Below are 18,669 nucleotides of genomic sequence, written 5' to 3'. Positions count from 1 at the left end.
TGGAGTTCCATAGTAAGCTATTACAGGATTTAGAAAGAATAAACAGAATATTGATTTTTTTTCCCAAGCTTTAGTTATGGCAGTATATCTGTTTGGTTGTTGAAGCAGAGAAGAAGAAGTCAAATGCATTTTTCACTTTTCAGTATTTCAACTTGCTTTCTACTCAGGTGTAAACAACATTTTGGATTAGAGGGTGTAAGCCACAGTAAATGCTATCAGTATTTTAAAACTGTGTTTTCAATCCAGTATCGGGAGGTTGTCATGCTCACATGATACACTGCTTTGTGGCAGCTTTCTATTCCTCCTTTTGTCTTTGTAATAAAAAACATAGCAAAGTTTTAAAAATAAAAAAAGCAGAAAACATTTTAGTGGGGATATGAAACTTGAATCCTTTTATTTTCAATAGGAAAAAAGCTGTGATCCGATGAATGATGAACATGATGAGTCCAGTCTCTACGAAGGTCTAACAGATGTCTTTCCACAAGATTATACTTCTGACACTTTCTCTGAAACTGATTCAGGAAAATTGCAGGTGCTGGTGAAGTTGTTAGCAGCAATCCACGAGCTCAATTCTTCTGAAAGGTAAGTGTGAAAGAAAGGTAAAAGGGAGATAATAAGAGTGACCTTCTGCGTATGGTTTTGCTTTTCAAATGTGTAGGAACATAATATTCAAAATAAAACCTTTGTAACTGTTTGCAGAGGTGCCAAGCATATTTATGCATTTTACTTCTGGTTCTTCCTTGTTAAATTACTAACCTATGATTTGCAGCTGACATAATTTTCAAAGTTGCTCTTCATATTATTTCCAGGCAAAGATAATTGTATTTTTCATACTGAGTTCTAGCAACTAGGTTAGAGTTTGCTACAGCTCCTGTGCTATGACAAATTACCTACAAAGACTTCCCAAAGCTTTGTATCTCCTTGAGGCAATTATTTAATGTATTAAATGTTTGAAATTGCACTAAAATATTTTTAATGACTGGATTATGAGTTCTTTCCCCTTTAATCATGTTAAACTGCTCAGTGCTTGCTGCCTTTTCTGTCCAGGGCAACAAGTCTTAACAGGTGAACTTGCACAACAACTGCGTATTTCCCCCATGGTAAATGTCACTGACACATAGGAAAACCTCTGTTTATCATGGGGGATGCACATGGTTGGTTACTGTAGAATTGCTGATTCATGGAAATCTCAACATGACCTTGTGTCTCATGATAACTTTTTTATGTACTCATACCTTACAGCCCAGCCATTTCAAAAGTATTTAGCTTTTAACTTTTATTTTAATTGATGCTTAAATAGGACATGTTGTAATTCAGTAGTGTGAAGTAACAGCAGATCTCTTGGCACTGATGCAATGGAATTTGTTTCTTCCTGATGCTCTCTTCTTACAAATCAGAAATCCGAGCCTGTCATGGGAGTTTATATGCCTAGCATCCAATGAAACCAATGACAGCTAAATATCTAAATGTGCTAGCCTTTTTTCATGTAAGTCAAAAGAATCAGGGGTGTGAGGGAAAAACATCTTTCCCTGTGTCAGTGCTATGGGACAGTGCTATGTAACTTGCTGAGTTACAGTTCATGTTGTGGCATTATTGTACAACTTCAAGAACTTTTTAACTTTAATTCAGTGCTATTCATGTTTCTTTTTCTTCTTATCTGCTCTCATTAGCATTAAATAGTTTTTGCAATATACAGAGCCAATTCCAGTCCTCTTTTAAAGTTTGTGTTTCTATTTTTAAGTGAAAACAAAAGTGTGAATTTCAGGTTGATTGACAAAAAGTCTATCTTGCAAAGTCTTTACAAACACGTCTTGGATTTAGTTTGATTGTAGAGGCAACTGTGATAATAAAAACAACAACAATAATAACAACAATAGTAATATAAAACAATTTTTAAATGTTAATTTGCAAAATTTTCCCTGAAATTGCTTGTAGAGCTCTTCAGTATTTGTGTTTAGTAAAAAAATTATTAAAAAAAAATTAAAAATTAAAAAAATTGATTATTTGGTGGAATTTTGTACCATTAGTTTAGATCTCTAAGCAAGATATATCAGAAAATGCCCTAACTGTGATTATTATTTATGGCTTAAATTAAAAAGATCTGTCTTTGTCCTTTCAGTAGTGTCATCCTCACTAACTTTGCGGATAGAAATTCAAGATTTTCAGATCTTTGAAACTTATTTACTCAAAATGTAAGAGAAATAACACTGACATAATAAGAGTCATTAGTGTAATGAACCAGGAGACTTACTTGTTTTAAAAAAATCCAGACTATATTTTTTGTGATATCTTTCATCATGCCTTAGTCCATTTCTTTTCAGTCATCCAGTGTAGGCAAGAGTCATTGCTTTCTTATCTGACTGAATTTCATGATTTTATTTATCATTATTTTTCTAGGCTATCTATAGAAGTTCACAGTAGCTTTTTCAATAAGTAGAGTCATACGTATTTTTAATTAGCTGCTACAACATCCTCTGCAAATGCTGCCTTAAGAGCAGCTATTTTATATTATATATATATATGTGGTTTATTCTGGATCCCTGTAATCTGTGAATTGGGCCAAATTCTGTTGTGAAGGAGAACATTAATAATTTAACATTCAAATGCTTGATGATAAGACTTAATGCATCCAAATCTAGTATGTGCTTCAAATAATATTAAGAGTTTCTTAGGAAATGTGAGTAACCTCATGTTGATGTTTAATTTTTGCTTGACTTGTGATTTTATTTTTTTAGTTGTCTTCAATAATTTGTTGTTGTACTTTAACTTTGACGAGGTCTAAGGTGATATTTTTTTTTCTGCTTGACAGAGTCGTACTAGTATCCAATTACACTCAGACATTGAACATATTACAGGAGACATGCAAAAGTTATGGATACTCTTATACGAGACTTGATGGACATACGCCTGTCTCTCAGAGGCAACATATAGTTGATAGTTTTAACAGTAAATTCAGTCCAGCTTTCATCTTCTTGCTGAGTTCAAAAGCTGGCGGAGTAGGACTGAATCTGGTTGGAGCATCTCACTTGATCCTGTATGATATCGACTGGAATCCAGCTACAGATATTCAGGTCTGATACAACTGTGTATGTGTAGGTTGGGATGGGCATCAAATGAGTTCTTGATTGATTTTGAAATGTCTGGCTTTACGTGTCTTATTGCTACCTCGCTATCACATTATATCTGGGTAAGTACAATACCAGAGGAAAATTCTTTCTGAGAAGAAAAGAAGAAACATTTATCTATGTGTATACGTATATATATATATATATATGCATCATTAGAAGGACCTTGTCAGTAAAAAAGTGAAAAGAGTAGATTCTGGTTACTTTGGCGGAGTGAGTCGCGTATCCCCTTTGTCTTCTGACCACTTTTTAACTGGAAAGTTGCTGTGTTTCTAAAAAGAAAATAAAATTATGGTTAGACTGTGTAGCAAGTGTTGCTGTTGATTTGCTGTACATAAGAAAAAGGGAGAGGTCCTGATCAGAATTAAGAGAATGAGAAAATCATGTGGCAATGACGTTAAAAGAAAGAGAACAAAGCTAGTACCATGCTATTCTTGTAACAGTGCACATGGCCCTAAGGGATTATTTAGTTGGCATAACAGTGTTCAGTTAAAATAGTCCTTAATAATAGCAATTAAAAAAAATCTTTTTATAAGCACATGAAGAGACTTCTGATTATAGATTAATACTAAGTTCTTAATACCTACCTGAAAGAAGCTCCAGTTCTTGCCCCTGCTCCTGTTCCAACTGTGAATTAGTACCCCCATGTGGTCACTTGTCACGTTGCTTTAAACACTGTTACATCACTCAAAATTGCTACAGCTTGCCAAATACTGCAAACCATTTATGGGTACTTGTACCTAATATGTACATGTAACCCTAACATTTTTGACAAAAATCACGTAATAGTACTCACTTACCTTTTTTTGTTTGCTTGTTTAAGAATTATGTGTGAAACTACAATCTTAAAAAAAATGGCATAGTCATTTATAAAGATGTATTGTGGTAAAAAAAGAATTGGAGATGGGGGAGAATGACAAGTATTCCTGAAATATTAAACTGTTGCTAATGCTTAGAAAAGAAATGTAAAGAGGGGATTGCTGGCAGGAAGGATATGAAACCCCCGCTTTCCTAGTATAATATACACAAACAGGAGCATAAATAACAGAAAGAAAGTAAAATATATTTTCAAAATAATTTATAGTTAATACCAGAATATTTTTATAAAAATAGTCAAAGACAGCTACTGAAGAATGCTTTCTTTGGACAACATCTTTTTGAATGAGCTAGCAGATCTGGTAATTTGATCAGCAGATGCTAAGTTTTGGCTGAAATTCTATTGTATTGTATGCTGTTAATGCTTTTCATCTTTTTCCTTTCTTCAGGCAATGGCCAGAGTGTGGAGAGATGGTCAAAAACATACTGTACATATTTACAGACTGCTAACCACAGGTCAGAGATGGTGCTCAAATATACTCCAGACTAAGACAGCTATTGAGATTTTGCCAGTAGGAGAAAGAGAAAGAATGTTTTTGGAAATTATTTATTCTTTTAAAATATACATAATTTGTTCTGAATTCAGTTAAAATAGCGACATCACATTGACTCATTTACCTTTTCCTTGCTCTTGTTTTAGTAGTTGAAAATAGTGGTTCAGCATTTCCTGTGAATATTGTTGTGAAGAAATGAATTTGACTTTTCTTCTTGGCAAGTACTAGTCAAAAATTATCCCAGTGTATCTGTTGTTTTTTCAATCCAGGCTCAATAGAAGAAAAGATTTATCAAAGACAGATCAGCAAACAAGATCTTTCTGGGGCAGTTGTAGAACTTTCCAAGACTTCCGAACACATCCATTTTTCTGTTGAAGAGCTCAAAAATCTCTTCACACTTCATGAAGATTCTAGCTGTGTTACCCATGACTTGCTTGAGTGCGATTGTATGGGAAACAAAGACCATCAAAGTGAGTTTCTTTTCCATTATCTCCAGACATTGATGAGGAAATACCTCCATTTTGAATATACAGTCTGTCACTGGAGAAAACTCAATGCTCAGAAAAACAGGACTGAAATAATGAGTTTCATTATGGGATCTACCACATATTGCCTGATTTTTCTGATTCATAGGAGCCCCTAACAAGATGAAGAAGAGAAAAGATTCATTCCTTACCCTAACAACCAATTCCTATATCATGCCTTTTAATTCCTTGAATTAGCTATGGCCAGCTGAATTAGTGATTAATTATAATCAAATGCCATTGTGCCAAAGGTGGTGTTTTGTTTCTAAATATTCAAGGAAAGGAATGATAAATTCAATTTCCAGTTTCTTAAAGGAAAGAGAGTCTACTGCCCTTGTGCATTGCTTTCCTTTTGGTATAAAATATGTATATGTAGTATTAACAGATACCACAATAAAAAGAGCCAAAGGAATGGCTACAAAAGCACATGTTCTAAACAGACATAAGCAAGGAATTAAGTAATACAGACCTGATGTGATTATTTTGCTTGATGGTTTTCAAGTCTCCATGCAATAGGCTAGAGCTGTATTCCTCTCTCAACTCATTCTATCCGAAATGGGGAGGACTTGGTTAGTGAAAGCACAATGCTTCTGTAACCATGACAATGTGAGTTTTTTCCTTATTTTCGCTCCACCTATTGATTTCATTGTCTTTATATCTTTCTTTAATGATTGAAAAATTAGACCTTCTGTTCTTGTATGAGTAAGTAAGTGATGTTCAAATTATGCCAGCCTCCACTTAGGCACTGTTACTGGAGTTGTGTAGAAAACGCAGCTGTAGTGTTAAATCTTAACCAGTCTTTTTTTTTTCTTTTTTTTTTTTTCCCACTGGTGTGCAATGATGCAGGTTCAGAGATCCAAAGAAATTTTCTTTTACTTCAGTGCTGACCACTGGTACATATAGTTTTATTTAGGATTTTGCAATTGTCTTAACACTCTTCACTGCTTATCTTATGCTTTGAATGCACATTGGTTCCATCTATGCAACCACAGCATCAGTCTCTTAGATCTCAGGGCAGAGAATGTAACCAGGACTCCATCAAGGGTAATCGTATGTTGGTCCCAGTGAATAGAACCTTTGTGGTGGTAAATCAAGAGAAACCCTGAAGGTCATTCTTAAACTTATGTTGGAAATGATAGAATGAGCAGGGGAAGGTTTGGCTTCCTAAAGAGCAGAGAAAAAACTAGCTCATCGGTTCTTTAGTCAAATTGTTGTAAACCATGATCTCATGTCTGATCACCCCAGAATGCAGCTACCATTTGTTGGTCTCTTTGCCTTTCCTAAAAATTCCTCTCTGGAATTTTTCCTTTCCAGAAATACATCAAATTACTTTACTGTGGAACCAGCTTCCAGGTTACTAGGAATACATGTTGTCACAGAGAAAAGGCCAAAAACTTTCACTGATTTGTCTCCTCCATTTCTAGCAAGTATGATTCAAAAAAAGGAACTAAAGAAGAGACAAACATTGTAATGCAGATTTCAAAACATATAAACTTTTCCTAATGATCTGCATTATATCTACCAGTGAGACTGGATGTTCTTGACCAAGCTCCTGTTGTCCATTCACACTGGGGCCATCTTTAGCAAGCCACAGGAGTCTTGAAGGGAAGCAATTAACTTTGTGTGGACTGTGCAGATGGGTTGCCTGCTATTGTACTGGCTTTCAGATCAGCTGCAAAGTTGTAAGCCTATTATTTTACTTGATGATTGCTTTGTCTACGGAGTTAGGAATGCAGAATCTGTAAGGACTTGAGAAGTGCATCTAGTCTAAATTTTCTCCTGGACAATAAAAGAATATGTTTTGTGTCTAGTGCAAATGTGTATCATAAGTCAATAAAAAGGAGAGTCTTGCTTATGGGAGTCTTTACGGTTTCTCCAAAAGCTTAAAAATCTCAAGAGTACTCGGAGTCATCGTGCTGCTCATATCACTTGTCTTTCTTAACGAGCACGTAACACTGATGTGAAAATATTTGATGATGTTTTAAACCAATAGCAGCAGTGATGTGGGTTTTTTTTCATCCAAACTGATCTCTTCATTTATCACATGCATCAGATGAATTGTGAAGTCAGCAATAAGTGACATACCTTGCGATGACCTGCTCTTGTTTAGCACTCTAGGATGCTTTGTTCAAAGTGAATTCCTCACCTTGTGCTTCACAGGGAACTGTCTTTTCCTTACTGTAATATACGGTATACAATATAACATATATTGAACCACTTGGCATAATGTGAATGTGTATTGGGTTTATGCGGTGAGGTTTTTGTAGAGGGGGGCTGCAGGGGTGGCCTCTGTGAGCAGAGCCCAGCAGCTGCCCCATGTCAGATCAGAGCCAGCTCCAGACAGCTCCAAAACCATGGTGGAGCAGGTGGATGTGGCCTGGAGGAGGCTGCGGCCCATGGAGAGCCCCCGCAGGAGCAGGGGTCTGGGGGGAGCTGCCGCCCGTGGGGGACCCGTGCTGGAGCAGTTTGCTCCTGGGGGATGGACCCCGTGGTAGGGACCCGTGTGGGAGCAGTTCTTGAAGAGCTGCTGCCTGTGGGCAGCCCCCGCAGGCTCAGCTGGGGAAGGACGGCATCCCGTGGGAGGGACCCCACGGGGAGCAGGGGCAGAGTGACTGTGAAAGAGCGGCGGAGACGAAGTGTCAGGGACTGACCGCAGCCCCCATTCCCCATTCCGCGGTGCTGCTCGGGGGAAGGAGGTAGAAGAGGGTGAATATGGGGAAGGTGTTTATAGCTTGCTTTTAGTTTCTCACTGCTCTAGCTTGTTAGTAATAGGCAATAAATTTTACTAACCTCCCTACTCTGAGTCTGTTTTGCCTGTGATGATAGTTGTTGAACGATCTCCCCATCCTTATCTCAACCCTTGAGCCCTTTCCATCATATTTTCTCCCCTTTCCCTTTGAGGAGGGGGAATGAAAGAGCAGTTGTGGTGGAACTCAGCTGCCCAGCTGGGTAAAACCACCACAGAATGTACAGAGTGCACTAGAGATCCACCTCTAGTGTGCTGAGTCAATGAAATAGCTATTCAAACTATTCCGAGCTGGTTGGAATGACTCCTTTGAGAGGAAATAGAAATTAGCTTGAGTTTTGCTGCAACATACTTCTACATTCAGAATTAAAGAATGGGAGCAACCCAAATGTCACATAAATGGGAAGACAAAAGAAAGGAAATTGCCAGATAGGATATTTCCTTTCCCATCTATTTGTGAGAAGATTCATCTTTGTGCTAGCAGATGATGATTTTGATAAATTTGATCAATGAGCAAGAAAGAGAACCTTTCCCCTCGTACTGTGGATACATACATTTGGTTTTCATTGACATAGAACAATTCTATATGATGTTCTATTTTCTCTCATATACTATCACCAACTGGCTTATTGATTCAGACTGAAATTCTGTCTCAGTTTTCTCTGATTAATTTTCTGCATCATTTTTTCAGATCCTTCCTCAGAAAAGCCTTCTGCATCTAGAAGCTGCCAGCTTGGACAAGACCAGGGGAAGCCTAATTCAAAGAAACCACTCTCTATGTCACAGTTGATGCAATGGAAACATTTCTCTGGGCAGCATCAGGCTCTAGCTGATCCTTTCCTTGAAAGGATCAAAGAGAAAGTTTCTTTCATTTTCCAGAATGTAACGAGTCCAACTTCCCCCGCCCAATAAAACTTGAGTGTCTTTCCCTACCACTTGCATCCTCCTCCTCACAGGTATGGTAAAACAACCAATGTACATTTACCTTTTTCTTTTTGCCAAATTCTGTTTTAGGTGTTTATGATGAGGTTTCTGGATAAATGTGATTATACGATTCCTGAGGTTTATAAAAAGTTACAGTTATTACTAAGTTAATCATAATTGCAGTAATTGTAATACAGGTTTTTAAATCTAACTTTGCTTTCAAGTCTTCTGTTCCTTTGATATCATAATTAGTAAGATTATTTTTATATGCATTCTTATGTATGTCTACTTTGTTATATGGTTTTCATCGGATCGTAATGATTTATTACTTGTAAAGCTGGCAAGCCATCAGCCACATTTTGTGAGATTAGGCAATGCTATATACATACATACGCTGTTTACAAGAGTCTGGCTGGATTTTTGTTTTGACAACGAAAAGTTATGTATCTGTATAATTGTCTTTACAACAAGGGGAGGTGTTTGTTCCCTTGAATTTACAGTTTAATTATAGTAGAAGCAATAGCCACTGAGGTCTTAAAGTCTGAGGCCATGGCTTGTTGTGTCAAAATGTTATGAAATTCACCTATTGCTTTTACTTGGAAAAATAAACAAACTTCATTTCTCAGGCATGCAGAGTACAGGCTTATCTAATTTCTAGCTAACTACCTTTGAGGACACCTTTTGTCAAACACTGGAGTACTGCACACATTTTCACTGTATATTTTTCTTATGACTATATTTTCCTTCTTCTCTGAAGGCACAAAAGCTAGAAATCAGATTACAGCTTTTAAGTGAAGTACTTCAAAGGGCCCAGAAGAACAGAAGATTGGATAATTTTCAGAAAGCCTGCAAACTTACAGAATTTGAAAGACCTCGAGCAAGAATAGGGCTGCATTTAGTGCCACATTTTGCATGGCCTTTTGATATTTGGAACCTGTTGTGATAGCAGTGGCTCATTAAAAAGCCCAACCAACTTCCAGAAAACAATCGATTGGTTTGTTCTACGTGTTATAACAGTGCTCTCCCTCCCCCTAGATTGTCGTGGAGTTCACAGTCCATCCTAACCCATCATCAAGCATTTTCCTTACATTTTGATGCAGTTTGGGAACTGAAAGTCAGATGCACTGACTTGTCTCCAACGTAGACATCTATTTCAGAAAGGTTTTTGAGTTTGATGGCTGAATTGCACAAGAAAATAATGAAAAACAAAGTGAGGGAATGATGGAGAAAGACATCAATTATGAACATTTTTTGCCATGCAAATTTTGTTCTTTGGTACAATTAGAATGATGTTAGTAGACAGAGTTTAATTCTTTAATATTTTAGGCTGTCTTTAAAGAGCCTGTTCCTCACCCTGCCTGTGGTGGAGCATGGTGGTGATCATGTTTATCCAGGTGCTGTGCTGTTGTGGTGCCCATTGTCTGCTAGACAAAAGCTATCTTATATCTTACTGCTCCCACAACTTATTTTAATTAGCAAGGCCAAGATTTGCCTGCACCTTTGTAACTCAAGAAAGATTTTAGCTATTCTGTGCAATAATGATTATTGTAATTAACAGTTATCTGAGAGTGAAGATACTAGATCTGTGTTGCTCTTAAGTTTGTAAGTTGTGCCCCTGTCTGTCTGTAGGAAGGATGCCAACTTCTCTGTTCTCTGCTGTTGCCGGTCTCAAATGTGGTTTTGTGCATCTGCATGAAAAAGTAGTTGCCTGTTTGGTTCCACTGCTGTTTGTGGGACCTGGGTCATCTCTCCACTGAATACACACGAGCGCACTCTGGTTTGGAGCAAATCAGCTGGCAACACTTGAGGAAACTGGGTATATAATAGAAGGAAGTTTGCTCCAGGATCCACACCATGTCACGTTTCATCTTCTCTGACGAAGGCAGTCCCTCAGGGTTATCTCAGCAAGCCTTCTGACCTCACGTGTTGAGTCCCTGCCCTCGGACAGTCCTGCTCGCTGTCACACCACGCACCACTCCACACAATACAACTGTAGCTGCATGCTGGCAGAACACACGTCTGGCAGAGAAGCCTTTCCATTGTTTGGCCTGCAGAGGAGTTGTATTTTGGCAGGTTTTAAATAAATAAATGAAAAGCTGATGCTGGAGCACCGTGGAGCTCTCAGGAGGTTGGAGGTGACGAGAGCTCGGATGCACAGCGCTGTGTGTAAAGGTGATCCAGGCTCAGATCGCTGCTCTGGGAGGGATTTCTGGCAGGTGGGCTATAACACTAAGTAATGTTGCTTCAAGGTTAGGAAGCCCAAAGCAGCCTATACAAACATGAGCTGTGCCCTGCTATGCCGGGTCTCTGGCAGTGGCAGCTGCATGTTGGTGGTCAGTGCAAGGCTCCTCCAGCATGCACCCAACCAGCCAGATGGACGCCCCTCTTTAACCCCTCACATCTCTGAGCATGAAGAACGCGTGTGCTACTTGGTTGTTTGGGTAAGACAACACTACCCAAATTACAGGTTGAATAGGGCATTACACGTGATACAGATTGAAACTCTGATTCAGAAATTTGATGTCTCCTAGAAAACTACAGTTCTCACTGGAAGAACAGGTTATGGAAAATACAGGAAGCATGAATACGGACTAATTCAGCATGCCATCTGTAATTTTCCCTCAGTAGTCTGCAAAAACCCCCAAATGAGATTAGCCCATCCTGCTCAAATAATCATGGTATCATAATCAATATTTTCATACAAAGTGCAGCACGTGGACATGTGAATTTCTTCACCCACAGGTGAAAAATGTCTACGAGGAAAAGGCCCCATGGTGATCTTACCGTGATGTGATTGTTGACTGATAAGGTATATTGAGGATTTCCAGTTTCCACAGGGTCATGTTGCCCCTTTTCTTAACAAATGTGAAATTCTAGAGGATGGAGAAGGTGGCTGGTGCTGAAAGACGAGTTGTTAGGTCCTAGCAGATGGTCTCAGATGTGGCTTCTGGATTCACTGCCAGCAACACCAGCTGTAGAGCACTAAGCAGCCTTTGTTGCAAGGTCCCACCAAGCAGTACTAGCCTCCTAGACCCAAGACTTGCTCTGCAGAGAGGGAGAGGCAAGGACAGTTGAAGCCATGGTTGTGTTCTAGTGCAATGCTTGAAACGTAAGGTGCTGATTAACGCCCTTGGCTGTCTGTTCCAGTGTTTGAAGGATGCAAACGTTCATCCACCTTGTGTTTCGCATAGATCCACTCCAAAGACTAAGGCAGGTCTGCCTAGAATAGGTCTCAAACAGTGGCTTCTTGATTGCAACATGAAAAACAAGAGGAGCAGAAACCACAGGTTTCTGTGGCAAAGCAGCTTATTTTTTTCAACAATACTAAGCAAAGATTGCCAGTTAGTCTTTGTATTTTAGCCAAAGTAGGAAAAATACATAGTGTGTAGAGGTATGCATGAGGCAGCCAGTGGCAAGCACAGGGCTTGCCAGAAGTCCCGGTGCTGCTATGAGTGTGAGATATCAAGGACTATCAAGTTATTGTTCTGTCTGAGCTGACAGATGTCATAGGGTGCTCTCACGGACACCGATGGGAGCGGGTTTGCACCAGTGGGCGCAGACAGCAGGGCAGGACAAGTCACAACGGCAGGTATTCTTAGGGAATGGTCTGCTAACCTTAGAATGGCTTCTGCGGGGCTCTGAATCACACCGGGGGGGAGCGCTGTCAGCCAACCCTCAGATGCAGCAATCAATATTATGTTTGTTGCCAGCCCTTAGCTGGGAGGAGGGGATTTTGGAGAAATTCTGTTACTTCTGGTAGAGGGCACAGTGCCAAAGACACAAGCGTACTGCATGTTCTTGGTTGGGACCTGCGCAGATTTCAAAAAGCAGAAGGATGTTTTATTTATTGCTTTATATTGCATCATTTTTTTAAACTGGTTTCATATGACTATTTTTGTTGATTCAGTTTTTAGCCATCTTGGCTCTTTTTTTTTTTTTTTTTGGTGATTTAGATAGTGACCCTATATCATTTTTCATTAGCAGTCTGAATTGCAACTCTATTCACTTCTTGCCAAGGAAATGTATAACAAGTTTGTATCACAACTGCAGTAGGTCTGTGATGCATTCTGACAGCAGGTTGACATCAAGTCCAGTTAAGGGTTTGCCTTTTTTAGAGATCTTGAAGTTCTTTGACTCGTCGTCTGCTACAAACGGGTGCTAAATAATGACCGAATGATTTTGTAATGGAATAAACTCAGGAATTTCTTAAAATGCCAAATATGGAACAGGCTTTGACAACTGCTTGGGGTTAGCACCAGGAATTTGCAAAGACAGACTCCAGCCCTTGCAGGCAAGAAGCACACAGAAGGAAAGTAGTTCTTTCATGTGCTTTCCATTGAATGAAAATGCTTGTTTATGTGTGGCTTAAACAAATGATGTGTTTGTGGCTGGAAGATCTGGGAAAGCTATAAAGAACAATGAGGAAAACCACTTTTGGCTTTACAGCATAACTGAAGGATAAGCTGAGCTGAAATCTGTTTTTAACAGAGCTTCATTTGCACCAAAAGCAAGACTGCCCTTCTGGAAGTGCAGACAGAGGCACTCACAGGACCTGCAGTGTATGATGCATTGTCCACTCAGGAGGGGATAAGCACCAACACGTCTGCACAAGCACCACTGATTCTGTGAATCGGGACCCAGAGAAGTAATACTGAACGCTGAAACCGACTTGGGAGTATTCTCTGGAAACTTCCGAGCTTAGATGTATTGGTTGCTGCTGTCTTTCACCCAGCTTTTCATCAGCTTGTTGAAATCTAAGCTGATGCGAAGGAAATGTGTCTAAAGACATCTGCAGCCTTTGCTTCCTCCAGCCTGTTCTCTTTTCTTGCAGCCTTGATGCCAGCCTGAGTTCTCCCTGTGCTCCTTTGTTTGCTTAGTTTGATTTACACCCACTTGACAACATATGCTCCTCATTCTCCTTTAATTAATTTCCTTCCAAATAGGCAAGATGTCAGTCACTCTGACAAAAGCCTGTGCCCCTGCAAGCTAGTTTTTTGGTATTTTCTGTCAATTAGCTGAAGGTCTTTTTCCTCTCTTCATTATGACTGCCTTGGCCCAGGCTTTAGTTTTCTAGAGCATGAGTAAGCTCCTTCATGACCCTTGGCTTTTCAAGGCTCATCCTGATGGATGGAGTTTGCTGAACAATAAAAGTGCAGCTGCCTGAATTTTCCTCCCTCCAGCTGGAATGGGTTGACTCTGGTGGGGTTTTTGTCCTGTCCCGTAACTGGTGTGGATGCAGGGACCTGCACAGCCTCATCAGGTCAACAGAGTTCTGGGCACGAGTCAAGGCTGACCCATAAACCTCGCAGACTTGGGATCTGGATTAGATGCCCAAGGCACTGAGTTAAGTAGATGAACCTTTGTGGGTCGCTCATGCTAATGAAATATTTAATATATATCCTATGAACGTAAAAGGGGTAAGCAGTCCTTCCTAACGCTAAAGCTTGCAGGGATTTCCTACTACAGGGCACTTTTCCCATTCTCTTGTTACTTTGAAACCTTTCCCTTTTCCTGTTTGGGCTAACATTTCTCCCATCAATTTTCTGGTGTCAATTTATTTTTGTGTTGGGTTGAAAGCTTCTTCAAAATGGCTAGTGTACTGCTAAGACTGGGTAGGAGAAAACAGCTTGTTTTGTCCATATTCTGGAATTGGAAACCCTTCTGCTGAAATGCCTCCTTGCCTTCCTAGTTTGAATTAGGAATTAAAAGAGAGATGGGAATAGATGGGAGGAAAAGGCACGACTTCCATATTAGCATGTTTTCACTGTTCCCCTTAGATTCTGCACCAATTTATAAATATTCGCAAGAAAATGCACTAGGAATATACATAGTAAAGACTTCTTTGTTTTGAGCAGCTAAAATATCTCCCGATTCCTTCTATACCAGGCTTGTGTGAGACTCAGAACTGGTAAATTTTACCAGTTGGAGCAAGTGGCATTCCCTCATAGGTTTTGCCTGTGATTCTGGAGTTGTTCTGGATTCTTCTTGTAATTCTTGCTTCTGGTTGTTCTCTGTCCTACCCAGATATCACTACTGAAAAGAAAAACTGCATAACGTTTGGTCAAAGGAGGGAGAATGCTGTCCCCCATATTCTGTAATGGATGCTGGGATTCCCGAGTCTCACCCTTCTCCTGCTCTTGGCAAACGCCCATGAAGACACTGGCAAAACTTTTGTTTCCTCTCAGCTGACGTCTCTAAGCTTTTACAGAGCCATTGAATTCCCTTTGCTATTGATTTGTGAATCACTGCAAATCTGAAAGTATGATCCAGATGGAAATGTTCGTAACCTTTATGGCAGTGCAAACTCTCAAAAAATACTGATAGCGTTTTGGAAGCTGCAGGTGTTCAGGATTAAACTTGCCTGGTGGACTTTTAACAGCCTTTTTTACATAGACAGCACAAAAGCATCTTGCATGAGCACATATTCCTTTTCCTTGACTCGTACAGCTAAGAGGATGGACAGTGATCTGTGAATAAGCTGAATTTTTGTAATAAAGAAAGTTATCATAAAATGGTTGTTGCTGCAGCCTGCAAGTATGTGATGAACAAAGCAAGGAGCTGCAAAAAGAGGAAAAAGGGTAACAGGTTAAGGCAGTTAAGTGCAGACCAGTTAGGTTGCTGTTTCTTCCTGGATGTACATCTGGGCAAGTGTCTTAAGCCAAAGTTAGGTAAGAAAATTGCTACTTAACATTGTCATGTTTTCTGATACCTTTCAGTCTGACAGGCAGATGCATTGCCACTGATGCACACAGAATTTGCACTTTCTACCCATATGGAAATCTGGTACCATTTATCTCACGTGGGAAATTCCACATTCGTGAATGTTTCTGACTCAGTTTTTGTGTGCCTTTATGGTCCACCAAAAATAAATAAATAAATGAATAAAACCAAACCCCCAAACCAACAATGATGAACAAAGCCTGAGCAACCTGATCTAACTTTGAAGTTGGCCCTGCTTTGAGTAGAGGGATGGACTATATAGCCTCTAAATGTTCCTTCCAATGTGCATTATTCTGTCATTCAGTGATCTCCTGGACTCTGTTAGGAGTATGGAGAAAGTATAGATCTGCGAGGGAAAGCAGCCACTGGCTATCATCTTCCATTGTTCATTGGGATCTAAAATCTGCGATGGATGTGAAACAATAGAATCTGATCAGGGACAATGAGATTTAAAGACCTGATATGATAAAAGAATACAGGAATTATCTTTTGTGGTATTTTTTGTGGGAAACTTAATACCAGGCACTATGAAAGCAGCCTGGAAAGGGTTGTGAGATCTTTTACTGACAGCCTGTCGGCAGCTCCCTGAAGCCAGTGTTAACCAAGTGCTCTTGGGCATGCGGAGAGCAGTGGAAGCTTGCCTACACCTAAAGCCACTTGAACTTGTAACACCAGCTTTCCTCAAGTTGCTTTTAGCAATGGTTCTACTCTTTGTCTAGTCATTGAGTCTTCCTGTACGCTGTTTTACATGACCATAAAATTAAAAAAGGCATAACCCAAAAGCAATTGTAATCGTAATACGTATCTCCCCCATTCCCCAAAGATGTTGCAAAGGTCTTTAAGAAGTTGATCTAAAATCTCAGCCTTGATCTCCGCAAAAGCTCAGAAAACTTTTTTTTTTTTTTCCCTACCAGCTATGATGGTGTTAGAATCCAACAGACTAGTATCGGGAGGGAAGAACAAGCTGGGGACAAAAATATCGCTGATGCTGCTGAGATGAAACTCTTATGAGCAAAATTTTTTTGGAAAACAATTTGGACTTAGTCTCTTCTTCAGCGTGCAGGCAACCTCTGGAAAGAAGCTTCCAGGAAAGCCATAAAAGCCACCTCCTGGCTACAAATGACTGGGCAGAAGCAAAGTTTGCTCATCTGAACTCATCCCTCCTACTGCAGAGCCTTCAGAGCAACACCGAGCCTCCCGATGCTTTTAATTTAATTTTATTTTTTCCATTGCTATCTCATGTCAAGGGTGTTGAGACCTATGCCCCTCAGCTAGTACATGTTGATGTAGTCAAGGTGTGTGGTGGTACAAATACAACCAAAACACTTGTTAGAGAACTATTAGGATTGCTTGACACAGGGCCCTTTCCCAATCTTTGCCACAGCTGTGGGTCTGGGTGCAGACGCACTGCTAATGATGGGAAGAGGAGGGTGGATAAACCTAGCTATTTACCTGGGACTTTGGAATTGGGAAATTAAAGGTGACTTCAGGCCACCCCTTTTATTTATTTTTTGGCTCTGGTTCCCAGTCTCCTTCTGGCTGTTCCAGCCCTTGCAGCGGCACATTCCCAGGAGAAGCACAGCTCGTTCACGGCCCCGTGTTCCCGCACGCCTGGTACAGCTGGCTGGCCTGCTGCCCACCTGCGCCTGCCCGCAGGCATTTGGGTAGCGCAGGGGTGAGGCAATACTTGCTTCTTCCTGGCTGCGGGTCCTTGCCACAGTCCCAGTTCTGGACCCGAAACAACTCAAGGGAACAACTTGGGCACGCGACGTGACCATCTTGCGTCGGCTCCATCCATGTCAGAGCCGTCCCCGCTCTTACGCAGAGCCTTGAGGTTAAAAAAACTCGAGCCAGCCTTGGCAAGCAACTCTGTCGTGCCAAGCGAGTGCGAGAATCATACTGGCCGGTGCCTTTGCTGAGCTTGCTTTTCATGATTTGTTTCGGAGACAGCATCCACCAGCGCAGGCTGAGCTTTTCTGAGGGGTGACCTGAGGGTGGCAGCAGCTGCCCGCAGTAGTGTCGGTGCGGGTCGTGCAGCGCTGGCTGCCCACCAGCATGTAAGGAGACTGCAAAGCCCTTCGCGAGGGCTCCTTTGGGGTCTCTAGGGGTGAGGTGACAGACGACCACGGCCCTGTCCTGCATCAGCAGCGCCTGTGACCAGCAGGGAGGCTTCGCTGCAAAGGACACCCCCTGTGAAACTGCTTCCAGACAGAAAAGAGGCACGCTGCCCATATTCTGTACTAAAACCAGCGAGCTCTGTCGTCAGTGAGTTACGATGTGGTCGTACCTTTTGGCAGAGAGGGCACACCGAGCGTGTTTAGAGCTGATGTAAAAGGCACGGTCGTGCTGCCCACAGGAGAGCCAAGCGCGGGCACTGCAGCTCCGTCAGCAGGAACTTGCTACCTCAGTGCTGTCCGAGTGCTGCTGTAAGCACCCGAAAACCTGCTGTCCTAAAACCATCCTGCAGCTGCAGGCTGATCTGCAAAATATCTCAAGTCTCTAAACACCTACACAATCCATTAACGTCCCTGGGGGTAATCTCAGGTCTGTGTTTCACTGCCAAAGACTTGTCACCATGCAGGGAGAGCCCACGTGTCTTTCTTCTAGTGCTGTAGGTACCTGTGGATTCTTTTTTAGGTACCCCCCTCTCCCCAGGTGTGCACCTAACTCAGGGCTGTGGATACTGAATGCAGGCAAGGCACCCCAAAGCTGGATGCTGCACCGCTGAGTCTCAAAGCACCTGTGTCTCTGCAAATCCAGCTGATGCTGGCACCCTCTGCCAAGGCCTGATCATGAGCCAAGAGAGAAAAGCAGAAATGACTGCATAAAACTGCTCTGTTCTTTTAATTTCCAGGGCCAGCAAAAGACAGTAGGATCTCATAAGTAACTTAAGGCAGCCTGAGGGCTTCTCTAAATTACAATGCCTGGTAATAGTTCAAAGAGGTTGCTCCATTATAATCCATTATAAACCTTCAGACGTGCTTCAGTGGTGGTTAAGACCATGGAAGGTCCCAGCTCTATCCATTACCGAATTTGGCCAGTTTGCGTCATCGTATCAGGATCCAGGATCATGGTGTTTCGTTTGGGAGGGCCAGAGTCCCAGGGGACAGAATTAAATCTTGCTGCATTGCAATTAGGCAATAAAATCTTGAGACCACACACAAAACTTCTTTCAGGCTACACTTCTCCTGAAATCCTTGAGTAAGAGCTGAATAGGAAAGCAACAATGCTTTAAGTTTGGCACTTTTTTTTTTTTTTTC

The 18,669-nt window shown here is 40.9% G+C and overlaps 1 protein-coding gene across 1 annotated transcript in view; it reads left to right on the top strand.

Moving 5' to 3' along the window:
* RAD54B (RAD54 homolog B) overlaps positions 1–9,257 on the top strand; it is a 63,328-nt gene extending 54,071 nt beyond the window's left edge. Inside the window, 5 exon segments of the mRNA XM_035546464.2 lie at positions 407–582; positions 2,810–3,071; positions 4,391–4,457; positions 4,765–4,965; positions 8,457–9,257. Of these exon segments, the coding sequence (XP_035402357.2) occupies positions 407–582; positions 2,810–3,071; positions 4,391–4,457; positions 4,765–4,965; positions 8,457–8,677 (927 nt within the window). The 3' untranslated portion in view covers positions 8,678–9,257.
* Positions 9,258–18,669: the final 9,412 nt, after the last annotated feature.

This window comes from Cygnus atratus, chromosome 2, assembly GCF_013377495.2.
Source record: "Cygnus atratus isolate AKBS03 ecotype Queensland, Australia chromosome 2, CAtr_DNAZoo_HiC_assembly, whole genome shotgun sequence".
Classification (NCBI taxonomy): Eukaryota; Metazoa; Chordata; class Aves; order Anseriformes; family Anatidae; genus Cygnus; species Cygnus atratus.
The sequence above is the reverse complement of the archived record's forward strand: the minus strand, read 5'-3'. Positions and strand labels throughout refer to the sequence as shown.